Source organism: Aythya fuligula, chromosome 3 (assembly GCF_009819795.1).
Source record: "Aythya fuligula isolate bAytFul2 chromosome 3, bAytFul2.pri, whole genome shotgun sequence".
Taxonomy (NCBI): Eukaryota; Metazoa; Chordata; class Aves; order Anseriformes; family Anatidae; genus Aythya; species Aythya fuligula.
In genome coordinates, this window is record NC_045561.1 from 11,697,733 (window position 1) to 11,718,868 (window position 21,136).

Sequence of the window (21,136 nt, forward strand, 5' to 3'; positions counted from 1 at the left end):
TACCCAACCTGACTGCTACTCTGAATGCTCAGCTCCTTCAGCAGCATCTGCTCAGTTCCTGACAGCCTGTGCCCCCTGCGAGGCAGCCCGAGGGACCTTCTGGGTTTCCAGCCAGCTCTTTCCTGTGCCCAGTAGGTGTGAAACACCTCTTCAGCAACAAATGTGTGGATGCTGTGTATCCAGGACAACGCTGGCTCTTAGGTGGTGGCAGAGGGATAGCAGTTTGGGATGAGTTGTGACAGATGCATCAATGTAGCACCGAAGTCCCTTAATTATGAGGACTTGCACTGTCAGCTTGAATGATGCCTGACAGATTAGCGTGGTGATCTCATCAGGTAACTTGCATGTCACTTCTCTTAAGCACTGGAAAATGCAAGGCTGCTCCTCTTCTAGCACCCACTGCCTCTCTGTTGCTGCGAGAGGCTTCTTTGCCCAGACAGAGAGGTTTTCGGGGGCTCTGACTTCCTGCTGCTTCACTTGGTGTAAGCGCCAGGCTGTAACCCTTCTGGTTTATGAACTCTCTCTGCTTTGCAAGGGTGACCATTTCCAAGCTATGAAACTGCAGTTGCTGCAAATGATTTTGACAGAGGAGGGTATTTTACTAGATGTTGTAGCTTGACAAAGAGCCTAACACCTCAGAAGCAGGGACAGGAATGGTTTAATCCTCCTCACAGCGTGGCTTGGGTGCCCAGGATGGAAACCTTGGTTATTTACAAATTACACGGGACCTTCATGTACAAAGGTTACACAAGCACACGCTGGTTTAAAAGAAAAAGGTGTGTTTGGGCATTCAGAATAGAAGGGGGGCACCAAAGCCTTCCTTGAAAATCAAATGCAAAAGGTACGGAATCATATAATTACACATGATGCCCTGGGGAAAGAAGTGTAATTCTGTCTAGGATTTATTTGGCAACAGTGGCTTTCCTTTGATTCCTTTATGAACAGACCCTTTAAAAATTAGAAATAGCCCTAAATTCTTACAACAGCTTTCTTACCCCTTTAGCCTGCTGCTGCAGATGTCGTGCTCCTCACAGATGTAGTGTGTTGAGCTGAAGCATCTGATTCTGTGCCATCTCTGTCCTCTGAGAGCTGTCTCCTTTTCTAATCTCTGCTGGGCAGCGTGGGACAACAGCTTGCTGAACCGGTAAAACGCGATGGTCGGATTCTGAAGAATCAGGCTTTTGTGCTTGGAATCCGGAATTTCGTTTTCCCTTTGCTTCTGTTTCTTTTTAGTAAGTCCTGGGGATGTTTTTCAGCCATCACTGGATGGTGTTGGCAGTGGGCGAGCAGTCACACAGAGGATTCTCTGGTGGACTTCAGCTGCATCATCTTGCTCCTGCTAATGAAAGAGTTAGCTGTGCAAAGACACCTGCCTGCTGCTATAAATCCCCGACTGCACCAGGCCCAAAATACAGAGCAGTTGTATCCATGTTCTGTGTCATCAGGAAGGCTGTAGATGAACTGGGGGAAGTAGTTCAGGTCATGTGCAGTGCTGGCTGCATGAGGGCGCAGAGATACGGTGCAAAATATGCTTGCAAATGAAATAATGGTATTGGTATTTGGGGATGTAGCGTAGCGTGAATAACTAAATAAATGTTAAGCCTTACTAATCAAATAACTTGCACCCAGCTTTGTTGGTATAAGTTATCTCGGGTAGCACACAGGTTATAATTACTGTTATTCACGGAGTTCCATTGTGTTGTTACCCAGTGGCGCAAGACTAAGCTGTAGCTCTGTGGCTGTGAGTTATAATCGGTTAACTTCTTGGTTTCTACTTTTAAGACTGAAGGAGTCTCCTGTGTGACTTCAGTCAAGCCCGCCCTTGCAAACCAGGCAAAGTACCCAAAGCTTCCACCTGTGATCAAACCTGGTCCAAGGGGCAAAATCGGATCGAGCAAGCTGGAGCTGTGGTGTGGAATCCCCTCTGCAGGAGCAGAGCCTGCTGCGTGCCTCAGGGGAGCCAGGAATTTTTTTTTTTTTTTTTTGCATGTGCTGCACGTAATCTGATCTGGAGGTTATAGAGCAGGTAATCTACCTTTGTGGGTGGCCCTCGGCAGCCTCCCATGGCGTAACTCTGCACAGAACCACTGGGGCTAAGTCAGTCCCCAGCTGTCTGCAGGCACCCGTCTCCCTGCCTCGGGTTTCTCTCAGGTCACTCTTCATTAGGCATTTTTCATTAGGCTATGTTTTTCATTAGGCAGCTAAATTAGCCATGCACAATGAGCCTTTCCTCAGGCCTGTGCTTCCCAAACTCAAAAAAAAAAAAAAAAAAAAAGTATGCTGTGCATTACAACTACTGAAATCAAAGTATTTCCTTTGGCATGAGAGAAAGCATTGTACATAGCATTGTGAGTTGGGATGGTTAAAACTTGCATTGGTTTCCTGTTGGGGGATTTTACCTTTTCTTCTTTAAACAACCTTTAACTTCACAACTAAGATTTTTTTTGTGGAAGTCTTTCCCTTTCCTATTTCAGCATTAAGTATTTAGTACAACACCAAGGACTGCAAGCTGTAGACTGTTCTGCTCTGGAGAAGAGAGATCATTTCATACGTAAAGGGGAGGGAATGGTTGTTTTGCCCCTATGGTCCTGTCCTGCTGCTGCATGAGGCCTAAAATACATTTCAGTATTGTTCTTTTTTTTTAATTACTGGTTATTCCACTTGTACAAGTGAATGACTCGCTTCACGCAAGGCACAATAACTGGAGATGAGAAGGAAAGGCGTGCTCCACTTACCGGCGTTGCACGGTGCCTACCCAAGGGAAACCTGATGAAGTCTTCACCTGTAATTAGCTCACTAGAACGCAGCATTACCATTACCTGTCATCAGGAACAGACAACCTGTGACGTGTTGGGTGAGGCTTTTCTCCCAAAAGAAGCTGACTGCGGCCACAATGCACCTGCAGAGAACAGCTGCAGCCGTGCCCAGGAAACTTCTCAAGTCTGTTGCCACCAAAACTGAGAAATAAAAGGTGGTTGTTACTGTGGACGTTCCTTCCCTCACAGCAAAAAGGGGAGGGATGCTTAGAAAACAGGCACGAGCACAGCTGGCCTGTGCCAGGCAGACCCACATTAGGAGGTAACCCCAGACCAACAAGCACCTGTAAATAGAAAGTGATCTCGCCATGATCAAACCAGTGAAGCTGGTGGTTTTGTAGCTGTGCTGTGAACTTCCCAGTATTACACGAGTCATTTAATCATACGGCTTTGGCCATGTAAGATTCAGGATGTGGGTGCAGCAGGGATTTATGCAGACACACCGTGATACACTTTGTTCTCTATTTCCTCCTAGAGTTAAATTTAAAGTAAGTTGGACAGACAGAAATGCTCCAGTTTCTAAACGCCTGGGAGTTTCCATTCAGACAGGTTCTGCCATAATTGTTTAGCGTGTAGCTTCTGACGTCAGCTCCTGAAACATCTGCTGCTGGATGTCCTCCAGAGACATCAGAAAGCAGGTTTCCAACCCAAGGTCCACAGACTCTTGCAGAAGCTAGGGAAAAGGCAACCAGCTTCCATTCAACAAGCTTAAGAACATTTGTGTGTGTCCCATAAGTAGAAATGAGGATGAGTACTGCTGATGGTGGGGCCCCGCTGGGACCCTGCCTCCTCAGTGTCTCATTTCTGCCTTTTTCATGTGAAATGGAGAGCACGGGCTGTGCTGATCACTTATGGAGCAGATGCCATTTGTTCTGCTGGATCATCTTCGTCAGGTTGATGAGGATGTTATGTAAGTGTTTTGGCTGGGAGAAGTGGTACTCGATGGAGCTGCATTTCTGAGCGATGCCTGCCAGAGAGGAAGGTGGAGGTGTTCCCAAACCAGGCACCAAAATAGCACTGGTCCCCCTGCTCCTGGTGCTCACCCTTGTCGTACACCTTTGTCCTTCCCATCCCTTTGACACATGATCACTCCTGCCCACTCTTTTTATCTGTCCTGTTCATCCCAATCTCCCTCATCCAGAGGCAACTAGGCCCTCGAAATAGCCTCGCTCTCTGTGCTTCCTTTGGGGCATGAAGGCTTCGGATCCAAGTGGTGGATGGATGGATGGGCTGTGAGCACACCCAGCCCCAGTCAGGTATCTTCTGTGGCTGCAGGGAGGGCTGGTGACCCCTGGGGGCACCACAGTGATTCAAGTGGGGGATCTCTTAATGTAAGAGCTGTTTCTGTGCCTCCTGGTGTGTGTGAGCTTGGCTGAAGCTGGTGGGCACTGAAGGAGGTTCTCCTCTTCCATCTAAGAGTGTGTCCAGAGAGGGGTTAGGGAGCTGGTGAAGGGCCTGGAGCATGAGTCCTGTGAGGGGCAGCTGAGGGAGTTGGGGGAGTTTGGTCTGGGGAAGAGGAGGCTCAGGGGAGACCTCATTGCTCTCTGCAACTGCCTGAAGGGAAGGTGTGGGGAGCTGGGGGTCGGCCTTTTTTCACAGGTAACCAGTGATAGGACCAGAGGGAACAGCCTCCAGTTGCACCAGTGCTTTAGGTTGGAAACGAGGAGACATTTCTCCTCAGAAATCGCCAGGCGTTGGGATGGGTTGCCCAGGGAGGTGGTGGAGCCACCATCCCTGGGGGGGGGGGGCGTTCAAGGAAAGGCTGGACGTGGTGCTTGGGGACATGTTTCAGTGGGTGACGGTGGTGCTAGGGGAATAGTTACACCAGACGACCTGGGAGGGCTCCCCCAACCCCATGGCGGGCTGACAGCTCCCCCTAAACCCCCTCACGCAGCGCCCCCCTCAGTAACCCCCCATTTCCCCAACGCATGCGCCTCACGGCGGGGCGGAGCGGGGCGGCTCGAGGCGGGGCAGCAGCGCGCAGGCGCGGTGTGGCGGCGCGGCGCCATGTTGCCTGAGCGGGGCAGGGGGCGGCGGTGAGCGCTGCGCGCCGGGCACCTCCCTCCGCCCTCACCCCCCCCTCTCCCCCTTCCCCTTCCCCCGGTCCCCTCCCGGGACCCTCCCCGGCACCATGAGCGGCGGTGGCGGCGGCCGGGTGTGCGACCTGTCCCGGCGTAACCCCCAGGAGGACTTCGAGCTCATCCAGCGCATCGGCAGCGGCACCTACGGCGACGTCTACAAGGTAGCGGGGCGGGGGGGGGGGGAAGACGTTAAAGTCCGTGTTAATTTTTGGGGTGGCCGTTGGTGAGCGTTGTCCTGGTGGCTGTCACCGTCCCCGTCCCCTCAGGGGGGTCCCTGAGGCAGCCCCCCCCTCTCCCCCCGTGTCCCTTTTACCTGGGAGACGTCTGTCCAGAAATGAGCAGCTGCTGTCACGATAATCCTTTATTTTACCTCAAAATGTTGCTTGTACACCTCTAAAAGGTGAGGCTGGGCAACCTGTGGTGTCAGGAGAGGCATTGCTGAGGCTGCCTGTCGTCAGCTCCCTCCTTAACGCCGACCCCACAAACGCAGGAAAAGCAGAGCTAAACTAAATCACCCCGACATAACTTAATCTTTATTATTTTCCTCATATTCTCTGCTTTCCACTTGCCGGTGGTGCACCTGGGGTGAACCCTTGGTGGTGAGGACACGGCTCCCCGGGGTGCCGGGGCAGAGGGGAGGATCGAGGTTGGCCGCCTGTGCAATCCCTCGGCAGCCTTGCCTCAACCGGGTGCTCCCCGGCTGCCTCTGGTTTTGTCATCCCAGGTGGTTTGCTTCAGGAGATGTCTCTGCGTAGGCAGGGCTGTGACAAAAGGTTTGGAGGTATCCCACAATTTGAGGTTCCGCTGCGTGTAAAAGGAGTACTGACTTTACCTCTGATGTGAAGTGAATGTGCCCAGCATGAAACCTTGCTTGGGTTGGGGCAATTTGGGTTTAATCTCAGCTCGTTTGAATACTGGAAGCTTCAGGACCTCAATCCTCTTGTTGTTGTGCCCTTTGAGCACTAACTCCCTACTTTATTAATTCCTTAACTGAAAAGATTTATTGTGTTGCTTTCCCTACCTTGCCAGCTTGCTCGGAGTATTTGTGTACGATGCTGCTGTTCTAATTACCCACGTCTGCTTGCTCCGCTCTCCGGCTCTTGTTTTTCTGCAGGCTGTTGTCTCGATGTTCTCAGCTTTCTTGCGGTTTAAAGCTGGCCTGTTGACTCTGTGCTGCCTTATTGATCACATCTTCTCAGTGCTCCGCGTGTGACTTTGATGGATACGAGTTAACTGTCGTCCGTGTTCACAGCTTAATTTTCAGGACGTTACCTCTAACCGCAGGGCGAGCGTCTCCATTTGCAGTACCAGTATACATAGCAAACCTGGTCATTTCCCATGCCATTGACAAGGTTTTCTCGGTGGTTATCGTACATAGGTTGCTGTCACCTTCAGTTCGCTGCTCATTTTTCATTTATAACTTATTGGGGACACGACATACAGCTCATGTGGCAGCTGAGATGGAAGGAAATATATTAGAACAACGATACGCTAGGCCAGCATTATAGTTATTTACTTCTTGATGAAAGAGAGAGAAGCACTTCCTAGCTTTCTGATCAGGTTCCGGGCAGCGTAGGGAAAATGGGATGTGCTTTTCTCCTGGCTGAATTACCGCGTGTTTCATTTTGAGGCAAGGTGTTGCCCAAGGTGCCTTCAAAGAGGAGCGTGAAATTAGCCTGAAAATAATAATGCGAGCTGGTTGCTGGTAATGTCACAAAGAGGAAGTAATGCAGCCGTATGTGTCATCTGCATGTGAGCTTTATCCTAAATTTGCGAGGAGTTTAATGAAACCCTTTTGATTTGCTTCATCCTATCTTCCCTAGCTGAACTTGTGGTTGATGAAATAATTGGGTGAAGCTGAGATTAGCTGTGTGAACGTGGCACTCATCGGTGGTGGGATTTCAGCAGCTCTGATCCAAGCACTGGATGTACTTTGGCAGCTTCAAACTATTCTCTGTAACTTGTGTTTTTGCCCCCTGAACAGGGAGAGAGCCTTGTAGGGAGGCATTTCTGCTGTTGGTAGGTAGGGATTATTGCCTTAGTAAGATGACAATCTTGTTATGTTGACATTCTTACTAAACGCTGACCTTTCTGTAACCTGCTTTCCTGGCAAAGTTTGGAGGAGCTGAAAGCTGAGCAGACTGGCATCTACTTCCTTGATCCTTTTTCGTTGAACTGTGCTACAGCAGTGCGTGGGCCTACGATTATCTAGGTGAAACGCGTGATCTGCTGAAAAAAATAAAACAGGTAGAGTATCTACTCTGAAGGTGTCTGATTTTAAACTCAGAGTGGGTGGTGTGGACTGAACGAAGGAATTTCAGTGGGAATGAGGATGTGTGTCGGGTTGTTACCGCCCCACTGGCAGGAGTCCCGCTGTTTGGATGGCACCTGGAAACGTGCTGGTGCACGGCAAGTAGTAGATTTTGGACTTAAAACAACGTTTTGTAGTTATCCGCCGTCCCACCCAAATTCAGGTTTCAAAGAGGACTTGGAGAAGGTGATAGTGAGTTCATAGTAAGAAAAGTAACGGGGAGCTTCATCGTGTGGTTAGTTCTTTATCAGATACGCATAGCCAACAATATCTCTTCTAACCAGCACGAGTTCACTGTGGGAGATGAAGTTTTACCTGGATTCCTGAGTGATTAGTGCATCGTAGGGACAGAATCACAGGACACAATGCAGTTTTTCAGTGAGGGTCTGGAAGAGACCTAAAAAACTTTCTTTTTTTAAGTTTTCAGAGAAGATATGTTACCATGAGAGACAGGTAAAACACTAACATTACAAAGCTCTCATTAGGTGCCTAAGTAAAACATAGGACTGAAAATCTATTCTCTTGTCAACAGCTGTCTCCTGTCAGGATTGGTAAAAGAAGTCTGCAGTGAAATCAAGTTAATACCTTGGAGTTGGTGCATTTGTAACATACATAGCACAGCTGATCTGCTAATAGAGCTTTCTTGGAGCTGAGTAGTCTTTAGTTTTGCTTATCACATTTTCACTTTTCTCGTTTTGTTTCCTATGTCTCAGTAAACTCCCTTGTCAAGTAATTTAGCTTCCTATGCAATCTGGCTTAGAGACTGGCAGCATAATTACTTTTCTGATTGCAGGTACGTGTCAGCAAAATGCTTGATTTTCATCTTCTGTTTCTGATGAATTTTTTCAGCTGAAGTGAGACCTGCAAGAAAGGGTGAAAGCTCGTTCTGCTGCCAAACCAGTCATTTCTGCCTGCTGTGTTTGTGTTTCCCTGTGAAGCACTGTTCCATCGCGTGGCACGGTCAGCATAATGTAAAAGAGGGTTTGGACTTTTCATTTGTGAAACAAGTGCTATCTGACCCTGCTCAGTTGGAGGAAATACTTCTGGTATTAAATGAGGCAGTTGCTTAATTACTGCTTTTTATTTCATCTCCGACTTTGAAATATTTTTATGTCTTGATATGAAAATGCCAATTTAATCACCTCTGTACCCAAGCCCTCTGTAATTTATGATATGCTTTTTGGTCTGGAAGTGCCATGTGCAGTGTTGGCTATGCTAATAATTTAAATCACTGTGCTGTAAATTGCTGATTTGCTCCTACCCTAACACCTTCCTGTTTGGCGGTAACTGCATTTGAAGTGTATTCCAAGGCAATTGCAGGTCCGTTTCATTTGTCCATATCATTCATTTTTATCACAGCATATCTTAAAAAAACAAAACAAAATCAAAAAAACCATAAACAGCTTCATTTGCCATCTTACAGGGTAGACCTTGCCACAGTTTTTCAGCATCTTATAAAAGGAAAGGCCTTTCCCTTTTGCTGAAGCCCATATATTTATGAGGCTCAGTGAGGCTGTTTCTGCAAAGGTATCAGTTATATCGTGGCCGTGTTACTTCAGCTATTTGTGTTATTTCTGGTTTCAGTGAGCTGGCAGATGAAGACGCAGAAATTTGTAGTGCTCACTCTGTTTGATGTCTCCTTTTAAACTGAGCCTGATTTGCTGCTCTCCAGTCCTTTGGCCTGGGTGTTTGTAGGGAGAGAAGCTGTGTATTTACCAGCTCAGCTACTGTACACTGAAACTCTCAGATTCTGTGAGTGTATCTAGGAAATGCTAGAAGACTTGTTCTGCTTTCTGCTATCAACTTCGTTTCAGACTCTCTGTTTTTTGAGAGCTCCTCTGTGGTGCTTGAAGGGAATATGTCCACACTAGATTAACCTGAGGAGCCTTCCATTTTGCAGAGTCACACACACAGTTCGTTTCTCTCACGTGGCTGAGTGCCCTTGCTTCTCTTGCCCGGGGTGATGCAGTAAGCTATCAATTCTTGTACGTCTCCTCTCCTGCGATATTTAAACTGTGACTTTCAGTTGTGTGCTTTGGGATGCACATTTTAGTCTTCCTTTCTTCTTCTGTGCCTTACAGCTGCTCAAGCTCCTTTTGACTTTGCTGGGAGTGAATCTCTGTTTGGAAGGATCTCTGTTTCAGCTTCGGTAGCCTTTTGAAGCTTGGCAGGCAGGCAGAGAGGGTGGACGTCCTCCCATCCATTTTTTTTTTCCTGCATTGAGTACTATTGGGTTTGATTTCCGTGGCTGTAATTTCCTTAACCAAGGAGCGCCCTGCTTAGGGATTTTGTTTGCTTTAGTTTAGGGTCTCTTTGCTTAACAACATCCCTTTTAATCAAAGCATTGCTTTCTAAAATTGCAGCTCCGCCAGGCTTTGGTATCATGCCTCCTACCAGGAGGTGGAACGTGGTTTATTTTTATCCTAACTCCGAGCAGTTCAGTTTGGGTTAATTACAGCTGTGACTTCGTACCATGGGCTGACCTGATGTAACAGCTTACGTTTGCCCAGGAGCCGGGGGATTCCCTTCCCTATTCCCAGCTCTCGTCTCCGCTCCCACGGCTTATCAGCGCTGCCTGAGCCGCTGCGATGAGCTAACCCGGCAGAAAAGCAACCAGAAAAAAAAAAATCAGGTAGAGTGCTGCTGGCTGAGAGCTGAATCAGCTCCTGGGGCTGCAGCCACAGGCAGTGGGGTTGGGGAGCTGTTAGGGTGCAGTGCCCTGAAGAGTGGGGCCGAGCCGGGTCCTTGGGTGCTGTGCCCGGGTTACCCTGTGGCGCAGAGGCCTGTTCACAAGCTGCTTGTCCACGTCTCGTTCAGCAATCCTCGCGGGAAGGAGTCAGAAGGAGAAGCACCCTGCTGTCGCTGTCTCGGACTGCTTTTTGGCCTAGTTTTTCTCACAGCGTTGTGCGCTTCATATTGCCAGCTTCCAGCTGAACGACAAATATAAACTTGGCAAGAGATTTACCTCTTTGGACCTTGGATTTTATGTCTATACTGCACAGGCCTCTCCTTTTTATAAGCGTTGGGGCATATATTAGGTGGGGTACTACGTACTGGCCTCCCTCTTCTTTTTTTTGTTCCCCTCCTTTTCTTGTCAGACCCGTACTGTGCACATCTTCTGCCTGGCTGCTGCCTCCTGCACAGAGCCCATCTGACGGCTGCCCTATTTCATTGCTTTTCCACTCTCTGGGCTGGAGGCCTTTCCAATTGTGAGACATTTTGGATATCCAATCTTTGTATAAGGCGTTAAAAAAAAAATAGGCTTCTCTAGCTTGTATTTATAGTGGGTGGCTGTTTTTGTGCAGCGTTTTGATCTGACATCCTCCTGCTGTCACAGAGACAGCAATTATCTGCTGTTTAAACAGTCAGTGCTCCTTCAGCTCCACTTAATGGTTGCTTCTTCATCGTTGCTTTTTGTTTTGTTGTTTCTCTTTTATCCTCCCCAGGTACGGCAGCCTCTAGAAGAGCATTGCTCTTCCAGGCACCGCTTAGGATAAGGAGCTGTGTACAGTTTTTCCAGAGCAGATGTTGTGGAAGTGCTGTGTACAGTGAGCAGTATGACTGCGTCTTGATGCCAGGCCAACAGCAGCATCTTTGCTTTGGAAAACCTGTGTAATGCGTTCACCCTGGCTTAGCTCACTCCTGGAAGCAGGCAGGTGAATTGTACACCAGTTTTGATTTCTAGATGGCCATCATTACCGCAGCGTGACCTAAAATAGGGGTTGTATTTCCTGAAATTTGTGTTTGCAGGAATTAGTTGCAGGCTCCTGCTCCTAGAGATAGGGATGGGAGGAGGAGTGGCCAGCTGCTGCTGCTACTTGATCATCACAAAGGCTAGGAACCCAGGCAGAAACCCAAAATGAACGTGTGTTTTCTGACAGCATGAGGCTCTCTGAATTTATTTTTTGCTGACTCAAAAATACTTGTTGAAAATTGTCCTTCAGCCATCTATACCTTATTTATGCTCTAATTTCAAAATCCGTAAGTAATTTACAACTTTACTGTGATTATACTAAAAGAAGGCTAAAGGCAGTGTCCTCAGCACGCGGAGTTGTTGTATGGTACCTATACAAGTACCCTCCAAGTAGGAGTTGGAGCCAGCTGCCCTTTTCGGTGTGTGTTGAGAAAACTTTCACATATGTTATGGTTTTTAATCTCTCATTCAAATGAGTTCAGGCAAGGAATTGTTTCTCAACAGGTGTTTTGAAAGGTATTTGATGAACTCAGGTAATACCTGTCAGGGTACCTGATCTTCATCTGTTGCAAGGAGCCCTTGTAGCACTGCTATCAGGACGATCACAAGCTCAATATTAATAACCCAAATGGAGTCGGATACCAGCTGATAACTCATTCAGATTGTTGATTTCAATTCATATTGTCTCAGGGAGAGATTCGTGCCCTTAAGCAGCTGGTAGTCAGCCCTTTCTGAGGATGTTGGTGACATTAAATGAGATTTTGTTCCTCCTTTCTGGTTTTCATGAGCCCAGGAGGGTATTGGCTGAGAGAGCGGCTGGCTCTCCAAGGAGTCCCATTACTGCTGGTGATAAAGGAGGAAATCTGAAGCTGAAAATGCTGAAAAGACTCAGCATTTGTTCTTTCCCGCTCACAATTTTGAACAGTTCTTCTATGTCTTGTTCTCAAAAGAAGAAAAACCTTTGCAACAGGAGGGGACGGTATAAGCCGCAGGGTGTGGAGAGTGCAGGTTTGGCGAGGCTGCCCGTTGCTCACGATTTATTCTGGCATTATGCACATCCTGCTATGGATATATCTGTAAAGCCATCTCTACTATCGATAGCTTTCTGGCATCCCCACCACATGGTGAGTAATGGCAAGTATGCTCTTATGTTTTATTTGGTCACATTTGCTCCAAAATGTTCATTAGCTCCTACCCAACTTCTGGCTTGAGTGCCATGGCGTTGTGCAGAGCATAGTGACCTGTGGAGCCGTAGTCAGAGAAAGAAATTCCTGACAGCTGAACGTAGCATGGGATGGGGGATGGAATTTACCAAACAGCTTGTTTTTTCTGTTGGACTAGCAACATCCCTGAAGCCTCCGAAATGGGTTTCCTGCTTGGCTTGCACATCCCAGCTGAATGCAGGATGCATAACTACAGGATCTCATCACTGGTGTCCGCTACAGTTGTGTCTAATTGATTGATCTTTCTAGCACAAGCTGTCCCAAAATGTCTTCTAGTATTAGCGAGATGATTTTATGTCCTCTTTAAAGCTTAAGTAATCCTTTTTGTTAACTGCGGAGGTTAAAAAAAAAATCTGCCCTTCGATTCATGATCATCTTGTTTCTGTTTGTTTCTTGCTATGAAAAGAATGTGGTTGGGAAAAGAGCTAAGGAGTACAAAAAAAATCGTAGCTTGTGCTTCAGTGTTGCTGCTTTCTGTCTCGCGTTGCCTTCATTCTCTGTTGCAGATGAAAGGGAACTCGTATCCTCGCTATTCCTAGTGTCTGTAGCATCTTTGTTCCACCACAAAGCGATGACTGGAGACACCGCTGCCATCCGTGGGGCGGGCAAGTAATGGCTTACAGGAAAGGCCGTCAGGCAGATGCTATTTTTTAGCTCTGTTCTTTCTATAATCTATGAAGTTCGGGCTGCTCTCTGCCTTGTATAGGATTCCACTGATTTCAGGATCTATTCATAACCATCTGCTTACAAATTATTCATGAATGCTTGTACTCCCAGCTGTACAGAAGAGCATGGCCACGGCAAGGAACAAGGAGAAGTTTGAGGTCAGCTGTGCAAGGAACTACCTGGGTACACCTCTAAAGATAGGAACACACGCTGCGTTTATTTCCAGACTCAATCGCTGGCTATTTTTCAGAGCCTTTTGTTTTCTGTCTTGTTTCTTTTCCATCACATCAGCCAGCTCTCAAGCTGCTGTTCAGAGTCACTACCTTGCAGCGTTTGGTGAGTCTCACAGCCTTGTAAAGCAGTACTGCAGATCAGATCACTGTTTGTGTTCTTTCTGGTGTTTTATGAAGCTATTTTTAAAACGTATAGTGAAGGGGGGGGCTCAGTAAAAGCCTTGAGTTGCTGAATGACTTCAAAATGAGATCATTGGCAACTTAAAAGCTGGGTGCCTATCTGCATCATTAAATTCTGCAGTTCTGCAGAACTGGCTTTTGTTGATTTGACAGTGGATTGGGCAGGGAGCAAAAATGGGACTGACCTCAGTCTGTCACACAGCTCCAGGCACCAGCGCTCCTCTGGAGCTCCTCTGGAGCATCTTTCAGGAGCTGCTGCTTTGGGGCTGGGGATGGCTTCTTTGCCTTCTCATAGCTGGGTATGAGAGCATTGAAGCACAGCACAGATGGCTCCCTGATTTTTCTGTTAGGAGTCAAGTGCAACAATTCCAAAAGATACATCAGTATTGTCATTATTTATATTGATTCTTAATGGCTTCTGAAAAAAACAGCATCCTTGTTTACTCAGTAGAACACAGGTTTTAGCATGACAGAGCCCTGTACAGAATGCAATTAAGCTGCTGAGTAATTGCTGCTGAAGTTGCACACACACACACAGCAGCTCAGTGGCCAAGGGAAAGGTTGTTTTAATTCTTTCTAGCTCCGTTTGCCAGCTTGTTTGCTTAACACCCTTACAGAAAGGGCAGGATGCTGCCACTGACTGTGAGTAAGGATCAAGGCGCAGGTAGGAAAACAAGAGCAGAAAGTGTAGCACTGCTCCCTTGGGAGCCTCAGGAGCTGTCACAGGCTCAGCAGGGTGGAGCACGTGATGCTCCCGAGGCTCTGCTTTGAGATCTGTGTATATTATAATTACTTCTCAAGCAATAGCTCAGTGGCCAGCTAGTTATGGAATTTAACATGGAAGAACAGCATGAACAAGGACTTGCCTTATTGGGACCGGCGTGTGCCACTGCAAAGTTTATAGCTGCAGAGCTCAGTGCCAATTAGCTGCTTAATGTGTTTGTGAGATGGTTGGCTTTGTCAGGAGATAAGAAATCCAGCATGAGAAATGCTGTTGGAAGAATCCTTCCCACAAACTTGCAGTGGAGAAGAGCTTGCTATCTTTGGAATTTTACTGTTTGGTTCAGTCGTGAAGTACAGGCATAGATTATTCTACATAAGTGTTTCAGATATAACAACTCAGTAACGAAGCTCACCTAATCAAATGATATGCTGTAAGCCCAATAAGAATAAATGCATAGTGTATTTAGAAGACAACTCTAACCTCACGTTCAACATAAATGTACAAGATGTTTTAATTTATTGGCTCCTCCTGAGGCTGTTTTGCTTCAAAATAACCCCAACAAATGATTTCATTGTTTCAGACCCTTGTGTATGTCAGTTGCTCTTTGACTCCGCATTGTCAGAGAATTTCAAGTGGAGAGTGCAGAAATGATTGCTGTGTTCTGCTCTCTAAATACTGGTTTTGTTTGTTTTTTTCCTTGTAGGCTAGAAATGTCAACACGGGTGAGCTAGCAGCAATCAAAGTAATAAAACTAGAACCAGGTAAGTGTTTCCTAAGTGAAATAATAGGCCACTGAGACTAAATATTTTCATGCTTAAAATGCATTTTTGCAAAATAAGTTTAATTCATTGATTGAAAAAATAGATAATTGCTGCTTTTTTTTTTTTTTTTTTTCAAGCATAGAAGAAAATAGACTGTTCCAAAAATAACAAACGTGATGAGCAAGATGTGGGAGAAAAAATGTAATGTGGAGAGGGGGGGAAAAGTAATTGGAGAATAGTTAAAGGACGGCTGATTTAAAAAAAAAATAAAATCAGGGTGAGTTGGCTTTTTGGTCTTAAGTACAATATTTTTGACCCAAGTGGTACAAAAATCTGCAGAGAACAAAAGAAATAAGGAAGATAGCAAGACAGAAAAGAATTCCACTGGGGAAAGTATAGAGGGAGAAATTATAAGAAGGAAGAGTGACATAATAGGTGAGCATTAGCTTGATTATTGGAAATTGAGTAAACTCAATTTGGCATTGAGTAAATTAATAACTTATTTTTTTTATTATTAGTTATTAATAGTTATTATCAATAACTTAAAATTTTTATTATTGAAAATAATAACCGATAAATAACTACTGGTGTTCCATTTACAGATTAATGCTGGGGTGGGTGGTAGAATATCTGAAGTATTACCTGATTTTATCTTTAAGGTCCGTGCAGCCAAGAAGGGGAGGATGTCACTGCATTCTTCCATTTTTCTCTTAAATTCTGGAAGCGATTAGAAATGTATGTGTATAATGCACACCCATTTACAAATAAATAAGTTCAAGGTTGGACAGTATGTTACAGTGTACTTCCAGAAGTGTATATTCATCACGCATCTCGTGCTCAGACTGAAAGTTGTGGTCTCAGATTATCTTGTCAAGTTCTGCTACTCTAATGTTTCATGACAGTTCCCACCGCTGGAGTACGTGGCTGTGCGTAACGCGGGTTCTCAGCTCAGCTGAGACGAGCAGCCGTGCCGTGGCTCCCTATGGAACTATAGAGATAAAACAGGGAAGGAAGCTTGCATAGTGCAGAAAGCATTGCAAGAGTTCAGACCAAAAGGATGTCAACCTTTCAAATAACACGAGTTTTTGCTCAGCTGCCTACTTTCACTCTCTCAGAAGTGTAAAATGACTTGTTGCACTGAGCTGAATCATGCAGGGTGTGTGATGTGAACAGCAGACAGTCTGAGGATGCGCCGCAGCTCAGCAAAATTGCTCTCAAGCTACACTGACAGGGACAGAGAGTGGCATCTTGCAACTGAATCGAGTAATTCTGGCAGCTTTTGGATACTGAGCGGTGCACAGACTGAGCTTTAGTTGCCCTGTTTGCTTGGTGAGCTCAGTTTCGCTTTGTAATTGTCGCTTCTGGTTGTGGTAGGGGATTGACTCACAGCTTCATGTGGGCAGCATCCGTGTTCCAGAAGTGTAGTACTGGCTTCCTTCCTATGTTTTGCACGTTTGGGGACAGTGTGAAGACGAAGGATAATCATTTTTAGGTGCTTATGCTGCTTTAATATTCTGAAAGCAAATGAAAGCACTAGTCAAACGCTGAAGGAGTCACAGATACCTGTGACTGTGGAGATACCTGTTACATGGAGATACCTGGTTTTATGTGAAAACAATTTCTTGTTTGTGTTCGTATGGCTAAAGGTTAACCCAGGATACAGTGAGCCATCAGCAATAAACCATGGATACCAAATGGCTGACTGTGAAGTTACCTTACAGCTTGTGATACCAAATTTGCTTTTAGTGAACAAAATCCATGTGAACATTGGATTTGTGGTTAAGAATTACCAAATTGTTAGATGACCCATACGGCATGTATGGGAAAACATAACAGATTTGCTTAGATAACAGTTTGGTCGGTTTTCTCAGAATTCGTTGTATTTGAAACTTAACAGCCATGCTAAGTGATTTGGGGTTGTGACAACTGATAAATGTAAGCTTATTGTCTGTATTGAGTTTTTTAGACAACAGCTTTGCTTTGGGTTTAGAAACCCTTTCACTTACGCTGGAGTGTACCACAGCAGTAGACTAAAAGAATTTTGATGTTCTTTGAATTTTCATGTTTCTGCAATTTGCTTCAAGAGTTTAAGCTGTTCATGAAGATAAATGATTATTTTAGGCCTTCAGGCTTGTTTTGGGTATCAACTCATTGAAGTTGGCAAGAATTGGTTTTGTACTGCGTATGTCTAGTAAGCATGCAAACTTCAAAGGAATTTCTTTAGAAATAACGTACCAGGCTAGCTATAATTTACTATGCCTTGAGACATTTCAGAGGAGACCTGGTGTAAGACAATGAACAGCAAGAGAGTGTTTGACATGTTTCTTACAAAAATGATTATTTAGAAGGCTATCAAACTTGTGTTATTGACGTTGTCTTATATATTGATGTCTTTTCACCTTCTGTAGCTTAGCTATGAAATCCGTGCATAACACCACCAAAACAAAAACATCTCTGGGAAACAGAGTTGGGATTTACAATGTCATACATGTCTCTCTCTGTCTACATCTGCTAAGAACCTTTTATAGAAAGACAGGTACAACCTAAGTACCAAATAGCAAGATCAATGAAACATCTATGGCAGTGTTTTATCTGGACATAGTTTATGCACAGTCCATAAAATGAGCTCAAGGAGTTTACTGAGAAGTCTCAGCAGTGTGTTGTTTTTTGTTCAGAAAGGTGATGAGTCCAATGACTCTTGGACATGTGGCCAAAAAATGCATTGCTTTGTGATGTCTTAAGGACCTGGGATATTGTCAGGGCATGTGCAGATGGACACAGTGGGGCCTTGGGGAAATACAATTTAGTAAGAGATGTGGCCCATATCTTAAGACGTATCCACAGATGTCAAGTCCAACTGTCCTAGAATGAGACTTCTTTTTGTAAGAATATAACTACTTATTGCGAAAGCCTCGCTAATTACTATTGCTTTACAGTTGCAGTACGTGAAACTGGTCGACAATTAGTTTTAATTACTCAAAATGCTTATTTTATAAACATGTACTGAAAGCCTAGTTGAGATGCGGGTATGGAGCAGGCCAATGAAAACATGCATTCTTCTGCTTTTTAGGAGAAGATTTTGCTGTTGTGCAGCAGGAAATCATTATGATGAAAGACTGTAAACATCCAAACATCGTTGCTTATTTTGGCAGCTATCTCAGGTACAGTTTGTTTCTTTTGTTCACTTTAAGAATGCCTGTATATTGCCTTGAAAGGGACAGGTTCTTAGAGCGACTTAAGTAAAAGTTAAAAAAACATAAAACGTGACTTAGCAAATAAATACTATCTACTTGCATACTTTTTTCCCATATACTACTTCTGCTTGCTGCAATTGCCCTCTATAAATAATATTTTAATGGCAATGTAGTCACGTTTTCTTGGAAACAAGTTGCAGTTTAAACGCTTTGAATTGAATGTTACATGGAAAATTAAGCAGAAGTATGACAAATATGAAGAAAGAGCATGTGTATGTGATGTCTTTTAAATCTGTTTCAGTGAAATGTCTCAAATTTGCAAAACTTTGGGAAGTATATTGCGTAATACAGAGTTCTCAGAAGTGTTTTGACTTCATTGGCCTTCACATGTAAAATCCTCTATGAGGACTTGAAATTAAATGTTATGGGGAAGTGAAGCAAAGAATTGTTGTTTCTTTTCATTTTTTCTTTCCTGTGCTTACTGGTCCTATGTTAAGTTTTAAGGACAGGCCCACTCCAAGGTACCTAGAAGTGTAAACTGTGCAGCCTTTAAAAGCCCTCTGGTTCTTGTGTTCTTGATTTGGTTTGAAATCTAAACACGATTGATATTTTAGTTTTTATCTTTGCTTTTCTTTCTTGAGCTGCATACTTGTTTAGGTTATTTATTAATGTGGAATATACGATTGTTCTCTTTTAATAGTCCTTTGTTTAATTCCTTTTGGAAGTTGTTATGTGAACTTGTTAGAAGTACAATAAACTCATGATCCATAGAGGAAGTCTTAGAAGATTGATAGCTTGCTCCTAAGAACACTTACTATTATTTCTTAGTATATCCTGGGAAGTGTTTTATGCTAGATGTAACGACTGTTTGATATTCAAGGAGTGGACTTCTTAAATGGTGGGTTTTTGTGAATCTAATACTGTCATAATTTTAGTTCACAGAACCATTCAGGTTGAAGAAGACCTCTAAGATCATCTAGTCCAACCTTTAACTTAGTAGCATGGTTTAGAGGTAGACTTTAGTACTAAGTTCTAGATTTAAACTTTTCTTGAAGACCTCCAAGGAACTCCACCACTTCCCTGGGCAGCCTGTTCCAGTGCCTCACAACCCTTTCAGTAAAGAATTTTTTTCCCAATACCCAACTTAAACCTCCCCTGGTGCAACTTGAGGCCATTTCCCCTTGTCTTATCACTTGGTACTTGGGAGAAGAGCCTGATCCCCACCTCGCTACAACCTCCTTTAAGGTAATTGTGAAATACATCCAGGTCTTCTTGAGCCTTCTCTTGTCCAAGCTAAACACCCCCAGCTCCCTCAGCTGCTCCTTGTAAGACTTGTTCTCTAGACCCTTCATCAGCTTCGTCGCCCTTCTCTGGACCTGCTCCAGCACCTCGATGCCCTTCTTGTAGTGAGGGGCCCAAAACTGAACACAGTACTCAAGGTGCGGCCTCAGCAGAGCCAAGTACGGAGGGACAGTCACCTCGCTGGTCTTGCTGGCCACCCTATTTCTGATCCAACCCAGGATGCTGTTGGCCTTTTTGGCCACCTGAGCACACTGCTGGCTCATATTCAGCCGATTAGCAACCAGTACCCCCAGCTCCCTTTCTACTGGGCAGCTTTCCAGCCTCTCTGCCCCCGGCCTGTAGCACTGTATGGGGCTGTTGTGCCCCAAGTGCAGGACTTGTGCCTAACTTGGTGTCATCTGACAGTTGTAACAAGCCTTGTAATAAAAAGCTTTTAAAAGGCACTGAAAAGTTGTACTGATCTGTAATGCAGAGGCTTTTCATTGCTTTCAGGTATTTGCATGCCTTCTGTCTGCTTGGGGGCAGGCTATATTGGATGTGATAGCTCTGCATGTTGTGAAGGTTGCCAGCTTGAGTTATTCATGCCTTTACTAGACTTCAGCAACTCTAGCTGAAATTTTCCATGATGGATACCTGCTGCAGCCAAAAACTTCTGAGCAATTTTGGCCAAGTGCGTTAGAGATTGAAGGTGAGAAGATGCAGGTGTTTCCATATGAAAAGTCTGGGTGCATGAAAGCCTTCCAACAAAAAATTACCATCTTTGAAGCAGGAATATTTGACACGTTGGCTTTTGTATTTGGAGCGCGCCTTTCCTGTTTCAAAATCCTTTCAGTTTTGGCCAAATCATCTTCTGAAATACAGCATTTCTTTTACCTTCTTTCCAGGTCTGTTAGGGCTTGGGAAATCCCAGTGAGCGTTTTTGTTGTAGCCAGCAGTTTGGTGCACGTTTGCAGTAGTACTGGAGAGCTGCGCACGTGTTCCCTGGCTTGCTCAGCCGCTCCCTGTTGTGCTGTGGGGTGAACTGGGGCAGGATGTTGAAACGGAGAGGTTCAGGGGAGGAGAGAAAGCCCTGCCTACAGACCTCACAGCAGGAGGAGATGTCGCGTGCTGAAGGCAGACTGATGGTGTCTTGAGGAGTTCATCGCTGCTCCTTCAGTGCCCTGGCTGGCCCTGGATGCTCCCTGAAATCATCGTGTTATCACTGGCAGGGATTAATTGCATCATTCTCAGCCTCATTATCTTTTAGCTTTTTTGTTCCATGAGGGAAAAAGCGTTGCACGCTCCCAAGTGTCATTTGAGTCAGTAGGGTTTGTGTTTTGAGTTTTCATTTCCCAGTCCCTTCAAAGGGCTGCAGTGGAGAACCTCGTCCTGCTTGTCCTTCACAAAAATCATTTGCCGTGGTGCACGAAGGCAATTTCCAAGAGAAAAATGAATCTTCACAATCAAGTTAAATATAAATGCACTGAAAGCACGTGAATGGAGAGGAAAGCCGACCATCGATGAGCTCCTTAGGATAACCTCATCTGAGCTGGACGCTGACAGAGGCAGGGGGTCGTACTAGCAAGAGCATGCAGTTGTGTGCTCATTGTGTTCCCGTGTGCACGCAGGGAGCAAAGTCTGATTATAAAATCAACAAGCCATGCTGTTCTGGCATCCCATACCTCGGAGGGTGCTTGTCTTGGCAGCCTGAATGCTTTTTTTTTTTTTTTGTTATTTAATTCAGAGCTGGTCTGCAAGCTGCATTATGCACGAGTTTGTGCGGCGTGCGTGCAGATGGAGGGCACATACATGTAGGGACTTGGTTCTCCAAGCTTTCTCTGGGAGTGTCTGCGCTTCGGTTTTGACTCCTCAAGGTTAATTTGAAGGTTAATTGAGGTGGTGTGTTACTCGCATTTGGGCCTTACGTTGTGCATGAGCAAGTCTTAATACTGATGCATACCTTGAAGTCACG

General features: G+C 45.2%; 2 protein-coding genes across 4 annotated transcripts in view; one reads left to right on the forward strand and one right to left on the reverse strand.

Moving 5' to 3' along the window:
• Positions 1-1,290: 1,290 nt before the first annotated feature.
• TMEM178A (transmembrane protein 178A) lies at positions 1,291-3,887 on the reverse strand. The gene is made up of 4 exons (XM_032183701.1): positions 3,860-3,887; positions 3,666-3,783; positions 2,804-2,998; positions 1,291-1,531 (listed from the first exon to the last, which is right to left on the reverse strand). The coding sequence occupies exons 1-4, from the start codon at positions 3,885-3,887 to the stop codon at positions 1,291-1,293; spliced, it is 582 nt and encodes a 193-aa protein (XP_032039592.1).
• A 943-nt stretch (positions 3,888-4,830) lies between these two features.
• The window catches only part of MAP4K3 (mitogen-activated protein kinase kinase kinase kinase 3), a 79,777-nt gene continuing 63,471 nt past the window's right edge, over positions 4,831-21,136 (forward strand). For all 3 annotated transcript variants that reach the window (XM_032183823.1, XM_032183824.1, XM_032183826.1), the window contains exons 1-3: positions 4,831-5,058; positions 14,632-14,689; positions 17,760-17,850. In XM_032183823.1, the coding sequence (XP_032039714.1) occupies positions 4,948-5,058; positions 14,632-14,689; positions 17,760-17,850 (260 nt within the window). In that variant the 5' untranslated portion in view covers positions 4,831-4,947. The remainder of the gene's footprint in view (positions 5,059-14,631; positions 14,690-17,759; positions 17,851-21,136) is intronic.